At 38.1% G+C, this 13,430-nt stretch overlaps 1 protein-coding gene across 1 annotated transcript in view; it reads right to left on the bottom strand.

Annotated features, from left to right (window-relative positions):
• LOC107747040 (clathrin heavy chain 1-like) overlaps positions 1–13,430 on the bottom strand; it is a 38,548-nt gene that overhangs the window by 10,081 nt on the left and 15,037 nt on the right. The window contains exons 2-15 of the mRNA XM_016561455.1: positions 13,142–13,211; positions 12,366–12,667; positions 11,878–12,039; positions 11,445–11,558; positions 10,779–10,952; positions 6,476–6,673; positions 6,096–6,296; positions 4,700–4,852; positions 4,490–4,612; positions 4,193–4,330; positions 3,953–4,117; positions 3,676–3,856; positions 2,605–2,768; positions 1,404–1,415 (exon numbers count right to left, since the gene is read on the bottom strand). Of these exons, the coding sequence (XP_016416941.1) occupies positions 1,404–1,415; positions 2,605–2,768; positions 3,676–3,856; positions 3,953–4,117; positions 4,193–4,330; positions 4,490–4,612; positions 4,700–4,852; positions 6,096–6,296; positions 6,476–6,673; positions 10,779–10,952; positions 11,445–11,558; positions 11,878–12,039; positions 12,366–12,667; positions 13,142–13,211 (2,157 nt within the window). The remainder of the gene's footprint in view (positions 1–1,403; positions 1,416–2,604; positions 2,769–3,675; positions 3,857–3,952; positions 4,118–4,192; positions 4,331–4,489; positions 4,613–4,699; positions 4,853–6,095; positions 6,297–6,475; positions 6,674–10,778; positions 10,953–11,444; positions 11,559–11,877; positions 12,040–12,365; positions 12,668–13,141; positions 13,212–13,430) is intronic.

Genomic DNA, 13,430 nt, shown 5'->3' with positions numbered 1-13,430 from the left:
TTAAAGGTGCTGTATGTAAGTTTTTGACTCTACTAAAGCATAAAAATACCATAATAGTTTTGCAGATATTTAGGAAACATGCTAAGTTAACATACTTGTTTATCTGAAAAACAATGCTACAGTCAGTTATTCTCTTTTGAATATGTGCGTTCCAGGCCGGAATGTCGATCTCTGTTTTGGTTTGTGAAACCCACCCACTGCCAGTTTACCCAATTGTATTTCGGCACCCCGGGTTGCCAGTTGGCGGAAAACACAGCGTATTTCATTTCATTCATCGTCATGTGCGCTCGTTCCTGTTGGTGTCGTCAATCTGGCAACTGTCAATCTGGCAACCTGCTGTGCGTCAAGTCTGAGGAGGAGGGGCGGGGTGAAAAAAACCCTCTCCAATATTTTGAATTTGGACTGCAATACCTAGTTCAACCTACATACAGCACCTTTAAGGCCATAAAAACTAGTTCTACAAAAACCTAATTCATAATTTAACAAGTAAACATTAAAGCAATACAAACTAGTTCTATAAAAACCTACCAAGTAATTAATATTTAAAACAAGTTCTATCAAAACCTACCAAATAATTCACAATTTAAAGATATAATAAAAAAAAAATGTTAAAGCAATAAAAAAGAATGTTATAAACATGATTCGAGGGTAAATGAGTAGTCCACAAAATATGTTTTTTGAAGAATTGTGTGGTTAGTGGTTAAAAGAAGGTCTATAACTGAAAACAAAGCTTGAATCATGTCAAACTTTGAGGTGGCAGTACTACTCCCCCTGCTGGCTAAAACATTTAAAACTTATTTTGCCACAGTACAGTTTACAACAGATACAGGATTAATGAACTGGGATTGTACAATTCACTCCAAAGAAACGCCACAAATCAACCTCCACAACCTTCAACACATTAAGCGTGTCTACAGATATTTACAGAGGCTGAACATTTGCAGTGAAGCCTTAAACAAGACTATATTAAACTTGAACAAGTCTCAAAATCATTCCACAAAACTTGGCTTTCCGGATCCATCCTTTGAAGCTGGCAGAGTCCAACAGAGAAGTCAACTTTATAAGGTCTGACTCTGGTGGAATAGATTCTGAAAAAGACCCGAGGCTTCCATTTCTGCAGAACATGGTCACCACAAATCAACCACAGCCAAACACACATCAACACACTACCACAAAACCACAAACGCAATCTCAGCCCGGTCACTCGCTACGATTTCAAGTTCAGGCCAAGAGAGGGTTGTTCCCAGCAGTCAATGCTTTTCGAAACCTCCCTGTATGTGCATCGCACACACCAATCCCAGTATTAATCCTTCAACTGACCACTAGGAGAAAAGAAGGGATGACAAAAGAAAAGAGAAGGGAATAAAGTAAAGAGAGTCTTGTAGTACTTAGGGTTAATTTACCTGATACAAGTCCTGAGCATCCCATAAGTACAGGGTAAAGCACAGGAGATAACAACAGCCGCCATCAGGATAAAAGAGTGAGATCAACTCCCTAAAACTAGAAATCCTAAATAGGGAGCCTGATCTAAATGGGGATCATTTGTTAATAAAAAAAGAAAACAACCTGTATTGGATTTTCCCCCAAACTTCCAAGATATTAAATGTTCTGTTTTATTGTAAATAACATTTAAAATACAGTAAAACGCGTCCAATGGATGTACACCAGGTCAGGGTTCTGGAGGGTTTAGAAGCAGAAATCTGAAGCTGGTATTTTTGTTGAAACACTTTATTGAATTGTTCAGTAAAAACGGTTTATTATTTGAGCTGGAGAATTGTCCAAATCGCTCTTTTGACTTCGAAATAACCTTCAAAGTAGATGAATTTCTGGTTATGCATTTCTGACAATTCCTGTGGCCATTACGTCATCAAACGAAGTTGGAATATTGAGTTAACACACAAGGCTAGTAAAGTGATTTTATGTGTAATTATTAAAATTAAGCAAATATATATTTTAGCATGAGACTATTTTGATGGAATCACTTACTAACCTTGTCTGTATAATAAAGAATAAATGATAATAAATAAAAAAAGTAATAATAAAAAGATAAAAATTCTTAAATAAAACAAATAAAGATTAGTTAAAATTATTTAATGCGCTTATCAACATGATGCCACAAATGCTATTAAAAGAGCTTAATTTGAGATCATTATGAAGGTTTCAATATTGCGGCTTGTTTCCATGCATATTTAATATTTATTTTAACAGTATTTAGTTACCATAATTTGTGTTGAATTTTAAACCGTTTAAATATTCCTTTTTTTCAGTGGTAACTGACATTGACATTTGCCGCAAATGGTGTTTATAGAGCTAATAGAACTTTTATTAAACCCAGAATATTCCTTTATCATAAAATGACAAGGATCAAACAGACATTTCCGTTAAAAAATCTGTTACAATTTTGTCCGCTTGCATCTGAAATTGCAAAAGGCTTGCATGTAAATGATAAAAGACAGATCAGTAGAAGAGAACAAAGCAGGAAATGTAATGAGGAAAAAAGATGGAAAGAGTTTTAACAGATGAGAAACTAGAGAATATAATGTGCTTTCTGCGGTCAGCTATGGATCATTTCGAGGGGTTTCACTGACAGAGTCTTGGCAGTACCTTGAGAAAGTTCTTGACATGTTCAGGGTCATAGCAGTTGCTTTCCCGACAGATCCGCTCCACCTCTTTGATTTGGCCCGTCTTGCATGCGGCCTGGATGTATTTGAAATGCACCTCTGAGTCCTGGCTGAAGTTCACAATCGAGCCAAGGAAGTAGAACAGACCTGCATCCAGCACAGAACAACAAATGACGCTTGACTGTTACTGGACAGATGTCTGATTGTGGTTACGGTTTGATCTACACGTTTCGTATATGCAGATTTTGTGTGATACTTTAATGGGATTTTTGTTCTTTTAAAATATTTTATGTTCCACAGAGGAAAGTCAAATGGGTTTGGGATGACATGAGGGTGAGTAAATAATGAAAGGGTGCACAAACCCTTTAAATTACAGATTAGGCCGCTACATCTGCATGAGCATTGCGTTTCCATTAAAATGTTGCTTCTTGTCAAAAGCACTCGTCTTATGAAAAGCCTGAGGGATTGTGGGTGGCCGCAGGCCCTGTGCCGCTGCCTGCTCTGATTGCCAAACCTTTTGTCCTACTTAGCCCAGAACAGAAGGCTACATGCTGCTCCACACACAGAACAGAGCCATTTTACGGCCAAGATACCAGTCAAATTGTGTCTGCACTATGAAAGGCAACCAGCAGAGTGACCACGAGTGTTTACGTACAAGTTTAAATACACTCAAGAGTGACTTTCTAGCAGTGCCTGCCAACAGAATTCTTAGGCCTGCCAGATATATCAGAAAAAACTACATGAGCAATGTATACTCTAAGTGGGATTCATATGCAGAAAAATGTTTGTGTTTATCCAACCCTTTTTATTCAGTCTTATTGTTTTTGAATGTACTTTATGAACTTTACAGTTGTTTGTGTTTATTGGATAAGGTTATTGGTTTTAGCTAACAAATTTGTTGATTAGTTCGTTGTATCACTTAAAACAGACTTTTCTTGTAAAAAAAACAAAAACTTTTAAGATTCCCTGATATTTCCGAGCTGTCCCATGTCAAAGTGTTTGAACTTTCCAGTGACATCACAGGTTAATAAATCATGAGGAATCTAGTTCTTACCCTCAAAACTCTTGAAAGACTCGAAAAGCTCAGTGAGCGCCTGGGTAGATAGCTGCTCATGATACTTGGAGGCGACCTGGACACAGATCTGAAGGTTCTGCCTGATGTTAGCGGACAGCATGGCTCTTAGACACTCCAGAGAGTCCTCCACTGACAGAGCGCCAAAAAAGTTCACCAGCCACTGCAGACATTAACAGAGTGCAAAACGAAGAGAGACAGAATGAAAAAGAAGGTCACACTTCAATTCAGTATGATAAAAAAAGAACTTGCTGGGTACCTCCGGGTTGAGCAGGTGTGTGTGTACGACAGCTCGTTTGATGTCGTACAGGTCAGTATAGTGCTCTAAAGCTCTCTGCAGAAGCCCTGCCTTCTCACACAGCTGGGCAATGTGGGCACGATCGTAGTTAGTGAACATCTGATTTCCTAGGATGGCATCTGCAACCTGCAAGAGACCATTTTGCTTGAAAATTGTCTAACACAATGACAATCCAGATGCTTTTCAGTGTGCAGTGTGTACCTGTGGTGCATGCATCAGGTTCATTTCCAGCAGACGGGTCTGCAGTGGAGCTTCTGATGGGCGGTTGTTTTTTAGAGCATCCAAAAGGAAGGACGTGCACTGCTGGACCAGGTTATACTCCATAAACACATCAACGATCTGGGAGAAAAACACATTTTTCAGTGAACGTCTTTCAGAGCTCCTAAATTTGAGTCTTAACAAACAGCCTCTGGGTCACATGGTTTCTCTCTAAATCATTTGAAATCTTTCTTCTCAACCTCCCACTCCTTTCTTCTCCTCTCCTCCTCTGTTCCTGACCTGTGTGATGTCAGCCAGCGGTTCCTCATCCTGAACGAGCATCTGAGCAAACTGCAGACCCTGATCCGGACTGATCCGCATCACGTTCCTCAGCAGAAAGATCCAGTCTGGGGTGTAGCCCACCTATAAACGCCAAATGAGATATGAGTACGTCTATTTTAATTAATTCAATACTTTTTAAACTTCAAATTGACTGATCAGTCATCATACCTTTTTGGCATACAGGACAATCTTGGGGAACTGGCCGGTTTCTGCAAAACACTGAATGACTTTGTTGGGTACGTTGGCCCTCAGGTAGACACTAAGAGCAAGAGTGGGGTCCACAGACTTCACCAAGTCGCCCAACTCCTCTGAGCACTCAAGCTGAAGAGAAACAACAGAAATTGACCATTAAGGTTAAATACGATTTAAGAATGCGGTGTGAATTCAAAGTAATTTGATTCTTAAGAACCGGTTCTTTTGGCAAAATGATTCACAAAAAAGCGTCTTCAGTGAGTATCACATGATCCTTTAGAAATCATTCTAATATACTGATTTGGTGTTCAAATAACATTTATCATCATCATCAATGATAAAAAGCAGTTGTGTTGGAGCACTGGAAATATTTTTATTTCAGGATTATCTGATGAATAGATTGTTAAAAAGCATTTATTTCAAATATAAATCAATTGTAACATTATGAAAGTTTTTTACTGTAATTTCTGGTAAATTTAATGCATCCTTGCTGAATAAAAGAAAAAAAAAATTATATAAAAAAAAAAAAACACTGACCCCAAATTTTTTAAATGGTTGTGAAGGAGGGTCCAATTGTAAGGTTGAAATTAGGGCTGCACGATAAATCGCATGCGATATTTAACGCGCATCTTATCAGTAAAGCCACTTTGCTCCATGTGAAAGCACGCAGGTGATGGAGATTTACCGCTGATTACAGAACCGGCTTTCTGACAAGATGCGCGTTAAATATCGCATGCGATTTATCGTGCAGCCCTAGTTGAAATTAATACAAGGAAAACTTGATTTGGTATAGTGATCTTTGTGTGTATTTTTCCGTTATTTCAGGAATATTTCAGGACTGAGCATAGTATCATGGTCCTTAACTCTTTAAATAAATCATGGTTGTGGGACAACAAATCACGTCAGTTCAATCAATAAACCAAGTCGAGAGATGTAACTTGTTGAAGCTATGAGAAAGAACATTTTATTTCAGTTATTTTAAGTGCGGATTGTAAAAAACAGACTGGAATGAAACCCAAGACTTTCCTCTGTGCTTTAGAAGGAAAAAACCCAAATACCCCTTGCCCCACATAACAAACACATGACATCACATCTAAAGCAAACATCTTAGATAACAGACACACACATTCACACACAAACACAGTTGTTCTCACAATCCACACAGTCTGTTTTCACACAGACCCCTTCTTTGTCACAAAAATATGGAGGCATTCTTTCTGTTTATGGAAGAAGAAAAACGCATGCGAAGAGCACACCCTGTTCCCTGAGCCTCTCGCACAAACACACACACACACACACGCGCGTACAGAGGAAGAGGCTCTTGTGGGTGTGTGTGGCGATAACCATCTCCCCTGGGACCTCCTCCACATACCTTGTCCTCCTTCAGCCATTTCTCCAGAAGCTGTTTGCGGCCCTGCTGAAGGACTGGTCTGCACAGCTCCAGAGACTCAAACTTGTTGAGCTGGCCCTGGTCCAGCAGGATCCCGAAATACTGCAGGAGTGGGGATGTCTGGCCGGGCTGAGCCGGGACGCCCTGGAACCGACGGATGGTGTCAGGAGTGCGCAGGATACCCTGAGATAAACCAGAAGTGAAGAGAAGTATTATATAATAATGCTAAAATGTTTACTATAATATAATTATTATAAAAAAGTGCTTTGTTTAAATTAATTATAATAAATTATTCTATTTAATTTAATTTACAATATGTTATTATTAAACATCACATTACAAAAATAATCAGCCCTACTCACCTTTGGAGCATTAGCGGCCACTTTAGCTGCCTCCGAGTAGTTTCCTGCGGCAAAGAGGTTGTTAAACTTGCGGCCAAACAGCTCCTCGGCACCTGCCAGATTATTTCGGACTGCCATCCGTAAAGCCAGGTCTGGATTCTGCAGCACATTGGTGATGTACTGGATGATGTTCTCCTCCTCAACACACACTGACAACACCTACGAAACACACACACACACACACACACACAAAATGGAGTGATAAAGTTTGAGATTTATGTTTGCAATTAGTAATTTACCTTCAGACCGACGAAAAGGAAGGTCAGACAAGATGAGACATTTAATCTTTCAGAGTACATTTCTATTACATACAGAGAGCCAGATCAGAAAAAGAGAGGAGAATGAACAACTCTCACACACGAACAGTAAGCTTTTTGAATTAAACATATTGAGAAATGTCCTCACTCTCCGTTGTAAACAAACAGTGTAAGCTCACGTGTGTTCTTGATCATCTCTCTCAGTTCTTGGTCGTAGTATTTTGGTTCGAACAAGTAGGGCTGTGCATAAAATTCCATGTCATCCTCTTTCACATTGAAATCATCATCCATTGTAACTTTTACATTGTGAGCTTTAGACGTTGGTACGCTGGTGAAGGTCTGCACATGAGTCCTCACTCTCCGTTGTTAACAAACAGCATCAGCTTATGTTTGAGTATGTGCCCACACATACGTTATTATGCCACTGGAAGTTTGTGCTACAGACAGTCGTGAGCGTGCTGAGAACTGTTTGCCCAGGCAGTGGATTAAAGGTAGTAATATTGTAAATAATTGTCACTTCCTTGCACAGACGAATCGTTTCGCTTCATAAGACCTCAATGTATTGTCAGGAGCCACGGGTATTAATTTGGTCTTGCCTGTATATATATTTTTTTTTTGAGACACGCAGCATATAAATTACCAAGGACAATGGTTTCACCTAAAAATCTTCTTTATTGTTCTGTTGAAGAAAATAGTCACCTACATCTTACATGGCCTGAGGGTGAGTAAATTAACAGCAAATTTACATTTTTGGGTGAACTAACCCTTTAAATTACAATAATATTATTGTTCCTGTTATTTTTATTATCATTACTATTTTGTTGTTAATAATTTATCTATTTGTTAATATAGATACTAATATTACTCACTAATAATAGTAAAATGTTCTTATTGATTGCTCAATGTTTAAAATGTCTTTTCTCAAATTTTCTCAGCAGAGCTTTAATGTAATTTAGCATCTTCACAGGAAGGAGGTGCAAATAGGAAATTCCCTTGGTCACTTTTACCTGCATAAAAGCAGCTGGAACATCCATCACACACACAGCACAAGTGATCGGTTATATAATATCAAGGACCCTTAATGAGAAACGTAACACCTCGTATCAGCTGACGTCCTCACACTGAAGCTAAGGTGCATACTAATGCTTGTCTCTAGTATGTAACATGATCAGATGCAGGAGTGCAGTGAGACGTAAAAGGTGTCCCCTTTCAACCAATATGTCACTGCTTTGACCAAACATCTTGTATCTTTATTTCCAATAAAATGGTACTAATGAGATCTCTAGGAATTACGGACCAGCCAAGAGGTTGTTTGAGAGATGCTTAAAGTTTGATATTATTACTGTAGCTGTTTGGCCAAGAGACACAAGCTGAAGCCGCCAAAGCCCATCAAAGCACAATATTCTGCAATATTTCTCTGGAGGTACAGTACATATTGAAGCCTGGAAGGACGATTTCCTCAGCTACTAGAAACACATCCACAAACCAATAAAACAGATTTATGATGCTTAACTTGTGTGAACATGGATTACACTAGACAAGTGAGGCCAGTTTATTATAAACAACCAAGATTAAAACTTCCCCCAGTCTAGGACTATTTTAACTGCTTGCGGCCAAGATCACACTGTAAATTTCTGTATCTCTGCTGTAAGTGCATGTCGTAAGCGTTTGTACGCTACTGTGTGTTCTAGATCGGCATCAGCAGGTCAAAGTCACAGGCGTTATTCTGCATGGATGAACATCACTCTCTGCTTAAACCCACACGTCCATCCCCCTAACAATATGGGTCAGCTCCCCCAGAGATGGAGGAAGGCAGAGACACTAAAGAGAGGAGTAAAAATAGAGCAGCTCATTGTGTCTATCAGCTTTCCTCCACAAAGAGGCAGTGAGAGAGAAAGAAAAGGAGAGGGCAAGTGAACGGGAGATTACATTTGTGTGTGCGTGTGTGTGTGTGTGTGTGTGTGTGTGTGTGTGTGAGTGAGTGAGTGAGTGAGTGAGTGAGTGAGTGAGTGAGTGACAGACAGAAGCTGCAGTGGTCCATGGGGGAAGAACGCTGCATTGACGTCAATAAAAGCCCAATGCCTGAGGAGATGATGATAGTAATAATGAGTCACTCCTGATGAGGACCCCAAACAACACAAACATCTGCATAGAGTACATCCCAGTATGTGTTATCAGTCGGACAAGATAATACCCATCCCAGTTTCTTAAAAAAAAAAGGATTATATAATGCCAAATAATGCTATATAATATATAATAAATGTTTGGAATATATAAATTTTCATTAATTCTAAAATGAAAAATGCATTTTTAGGCAGTGTAGCAAAAACTCAAAATAATACAAATAATGCAACCATTTAGATTAAAAAGTGTACAAAAATAATTTCTAAATAATTTGTATATTGCTATTAACCATGACAACAACAATAATAACTATAACAATAAATAAAATTATTACTGTTAATAATTTAACTGTTTTATCTATCCGTGATGAATTGCTTATGTTATGTAAATGTATTTATGTTAAAAAGCAGAAACACATTTTAATTGTATTATTATTTTTAGTATAACTATAAACAGATGAACTATTAACAAATATATACATTATTAAAAATCATAATTTAAAAAATGATTACTACTAAATTAATTAATAATATTACTAATTATTAGCAGTGTATTACTAATTATTATAATAATTTAATTTATAATTTAATTTAATAATAATAACAATAATAACAATACTGTGCATCTGCTTTTTGATTTTTGAAAATAATTCTAATCGATTTGTTTATTATGCCAAATTTTATTTTGCCATAATACAAGAACAAAACTTGTGTGTGCAATTTATATACAGTAGGTTAACATAATACAATTTTTAGTGGTTCTGTTACATAAAATCAGATTTTTTCAAGTCTGAATGAGCTGTCTAGGGCCTGAAGTACTAATAGACCAGATATTTAGCTTATTGAGAGTCATGTTACAGCAGTATAGTAGGCCTGATCAAAGAAAAAAGGGAGGGCAAAGTGTGATCAGTTGCTTTGACACAATCTGTATTGTTAAAAGCGCTATATAAATAAAGGTGACTTGACTTGACTTGACTTGATGTCACAGAAGCTGATGATACATTCTGCCTACATGCACTGTGATTGGCGGTCAGGTTCTGCCTCTGTTAACATGAAAGGATTTAGGACGCCAGTCAATGCCTCCCACTGCAAGATCACATGATAACTGACACTTTTTTTTCTCTCTCAGTCCGTCTCCCTCTTGCAGCCATTTTCAGTGAAGGCTCTCTCTCAAGGTCACTACGCTCACGAGTGCAGACGCAGCTGGCTAGAACCTGACTTTTCATCACCCACCAGTGCTGACTGGTGCAGAGGACAGGAAGATGGAGAATGCCAGTACGAGCAGGGGAAACAGAGACAGGAAGGGAGATCTGCATTCCTTTTCCTTTACCTAAACTTAAATAAATCATATTCAGACATGAAATTTATTCTAACACCAATCCATCCATAATATATTAGATCTTACTACCACCATGTTAAATAACAGAAACTTATCGTAACCCAATTACGTAGCGCTCTACAAAATGAAACTAAAACACACATAACCCTACAGACGATCAATGCATTAACGCTATGCCTTTCACCTTTGTGATGTTCTGCATGGCATTGTTGGTTGACCGAGGTGGAGGTTCTGTATTATTGACAAAGGAAACAGTGCTCTTCAGGTTCAGCGTGACACAGTTTGGATTGGCTTTCTGTCACGCACTGAATAATTCAAGACTTTCTCTGGCATGACTGGAAAATTATTTACACGCTCACGGGATCCATTAACAAGCTCATAATGGAGCACTGTGAACAGAGAGATCCGGCAGACATGAGCGTCGGCTCACCTGAGATACTGAACACCTGTTTATTTAAACCGTTCTGAGATCCAGCAGAAATGTATCCTGTTTTGACATTATTTATACCACTTGGGTTAATTTGAATTTAATGTTCAGCATGTACCTGTCCTTTCCTGTTCACGCCGATGATTCCAGATGTGGCTTCGTGGGGTGCCGTCACAAAAATGGTCTCTCCGCTGATTCTGTTCATGTAGATGCAGGTGCCCGTCTCCAGGTCATACAGATGAATGTAACCGTATTTAGTGATGAGAAATACGACGTCCTGTTTGGAGCTGATCTGTGTGACGAGAAATACGTTCCTAGATGGTCAGTTCAAATCTGGATGAATTTATATTTGTGTTCAAAACTTTGGAATTGGTAAGATTTTTGTGTTTTTGTTTGTTTAAAAGAATTCTCTTATGCTTAAATGGCTGCATTTATTTAATCAAAAATACAGTAAAAACAGTAATATTATGAAATCTATAAAAATTATATTTGAATATATTTTATAATGTAATTTATTCCTGATAGCAAAGCTGAATACTCAGAAGCCATTATTCCTGTCACATGATCCTTCCAAAATCATTCTAATATGCTGATTTGGTGCTCAAAAAAACATTTCTTGTTATTATCAATGTTGAAAACAGTTGTGCTGCTTAATGATTTTTTTTTTCAGGATTCTTTGATGAATATTAAGTTCAGAAGAGCAGCATTTATTTGAAAAAAAAGGAGTAAGGAAGAAACAAAGTAATGTCTCTTTCACTGGAAAAAAGTCCAAGAAACCACATACCTGCATGGCAACGGGGAAGTCATTCTGTGCTTCTGGAGGGAAGAACACGTCCACAGCTTTCTTTGGGAATGGCTGGTTGCCGGTTGGTGGCGTCCCCACTTCAATAATGTGAAGCTGCATAATAAATTCTTTAGTTAATTTTATGTTTTGAAGTAATACACACAAAATAATACAAGTATAAGTGACAAATTAAGTGATCATCAATAATTAGCTCTGGAGAAAAACAAAACAAAACATACATCTGAAACTAAAACTAGCAAGTTAAATGACCTCTTCCTCAAAAACTGTAGTTTACACCCAAAAAAACTGCCCAGACCACTTCCTCTCTTTCTTAGACAACTGTGTTATGAATACTTACAGTGTATGCCTCTTTGCTGAATAAAATATATCTAGTTAATGCAATTAAATGTGATAAATACATCTGGAAACGCACCTTTCCTCCTGCCTGACCTCGCACAGCAAAACAGAAGAGAGTGGATTCTTCTGCATTTCCCTCCATTTTGAACTGTCCAAAGCCAGCGGCATGACCCTCGATAGGCTGTGACACCTTCCTTTCAACTGAGTATAGCTGCATGGCACCAACAACTCGGTTTTGCTGTAACAAGAAACAGAATACTTGAGAGATTTGAAAAACACCCTTGATTCAGTATCCATCGTCTGACTGAAAGAAAGACAGACAAAAAAAATAAGGAAATAAAATACAACTACTACTACTATAATAATGAATATAGAATCAATAATAAAGGAAATAAGTTACAGAAAAAAAAGAAAATACATAAATAAATGATTAAATGAACAAGAAATGATGAAAGCAAGAAATAACAAAAACGACTCGAGTATGTGCATGTGCAGAACAGGAGCAATAATGTGTGTAACTGTAGACCAAAAATCCAGAATGATTATTTAAAATGATTATGACACCTGAGCAGAAATGCCAATGAGCAGCAGCCACTTCTGCTTGGCATCGGTGCGGTAGTTGATGATTTGACAGCCCGCCAGGCTGGAATGTCTGTCGAACACTTTGACCGGCTGAGAGTCTCCCTCCATGCTCCAATGATAGACAGCGTTATCGGTCACCAGGGCAATGGTGTTAAGAGAGATCCACTTCCAGAAAGTGACATCATCAGTCATGGTGTGGGCTTTCATCTTACTCTTCATCTCGATGTTAAAGATCTGAAGGGTTTTGGCAGCTGGGAGAAATAAAAAGAAGAAACAACATGAAAAAAAAAAAAAAACATTTTATATTTATACACATAAAACAACTGAATTAGATTAAAAAGAGATCAGGGTAGAAATATTGTCAGTCATGGCTGGAAATGCATCAGGCAAGCCCACCATGACAGCTCATTCAGCAGTTAAGTCAAATGAAGCAAAGCAATCAAAAAGCGAGTGTAGAGAGAATTTGTGAAACTGAAATTAAACATCAGAGACTGATTTCATCTTAGCACAAGGCTAACTGTACACTGTGACTTGCGAATAATGTGTGTTATGGGAAAGGAAAACTTGGCGGCAACTCACCTGATTAACGTCCAACCGATAATTTATAAAAACACTAATCTAATTACTTCCTTCAGGCCCCAGTTAATCTAAACTTTGCGTATCACTACAATTAAGACAGGGATCGCAGAATAACACAAAGGTTTCTAAAGTCAACATGAAATGGACCCCTTTTTACTTTCCCAACATGGTTATAGTACCAGCTTTCGAGGAGGCCATTTGACCAGGATGTGGAGGCTGATAGTCAAGTTCACCCAAAAGTTCAACCCTCTACATTGCGAGTAAATCACTCGCATATGCGACTAAATCTTCACTCTGGGCGACTAAATGAGGTCTAATATTAGCCAATGGCTAATAAATTCTCAGATTTTACTCGCCAGTGCGTGAGTTGGAGGCTGAGTATATGATTAGCACAGATATATTTTCACTCACAGAACACTCTGACTGAGCGCTTCAGAGTTTCACTCTCCGCCAAGCGATCTGTGATAT

The sequence above is a fragment of the Sinocyclocheilus rhinocerous genome, unplaced genomic scaffold (genome assembly GCF_001515625.1).
Source record: "Sinocyclocheilus rhinocerous isolate Xijiao unplaced genomic scaffold, SAMN03320098_v1.1 scaffold708, whole genome shotgun sequence".
NCBI lineage: Eukaryota > Metazoa > Chordata > Actinopteri > Cypriniformes > Cyprinidae > Sinocyclocheilus > Sinocyclocheilus rhinocerous.
Note: the sequence above shows the minus strand (reverse complement) of the source record. Positions and strands in the feature narration are given on the sequence as shown.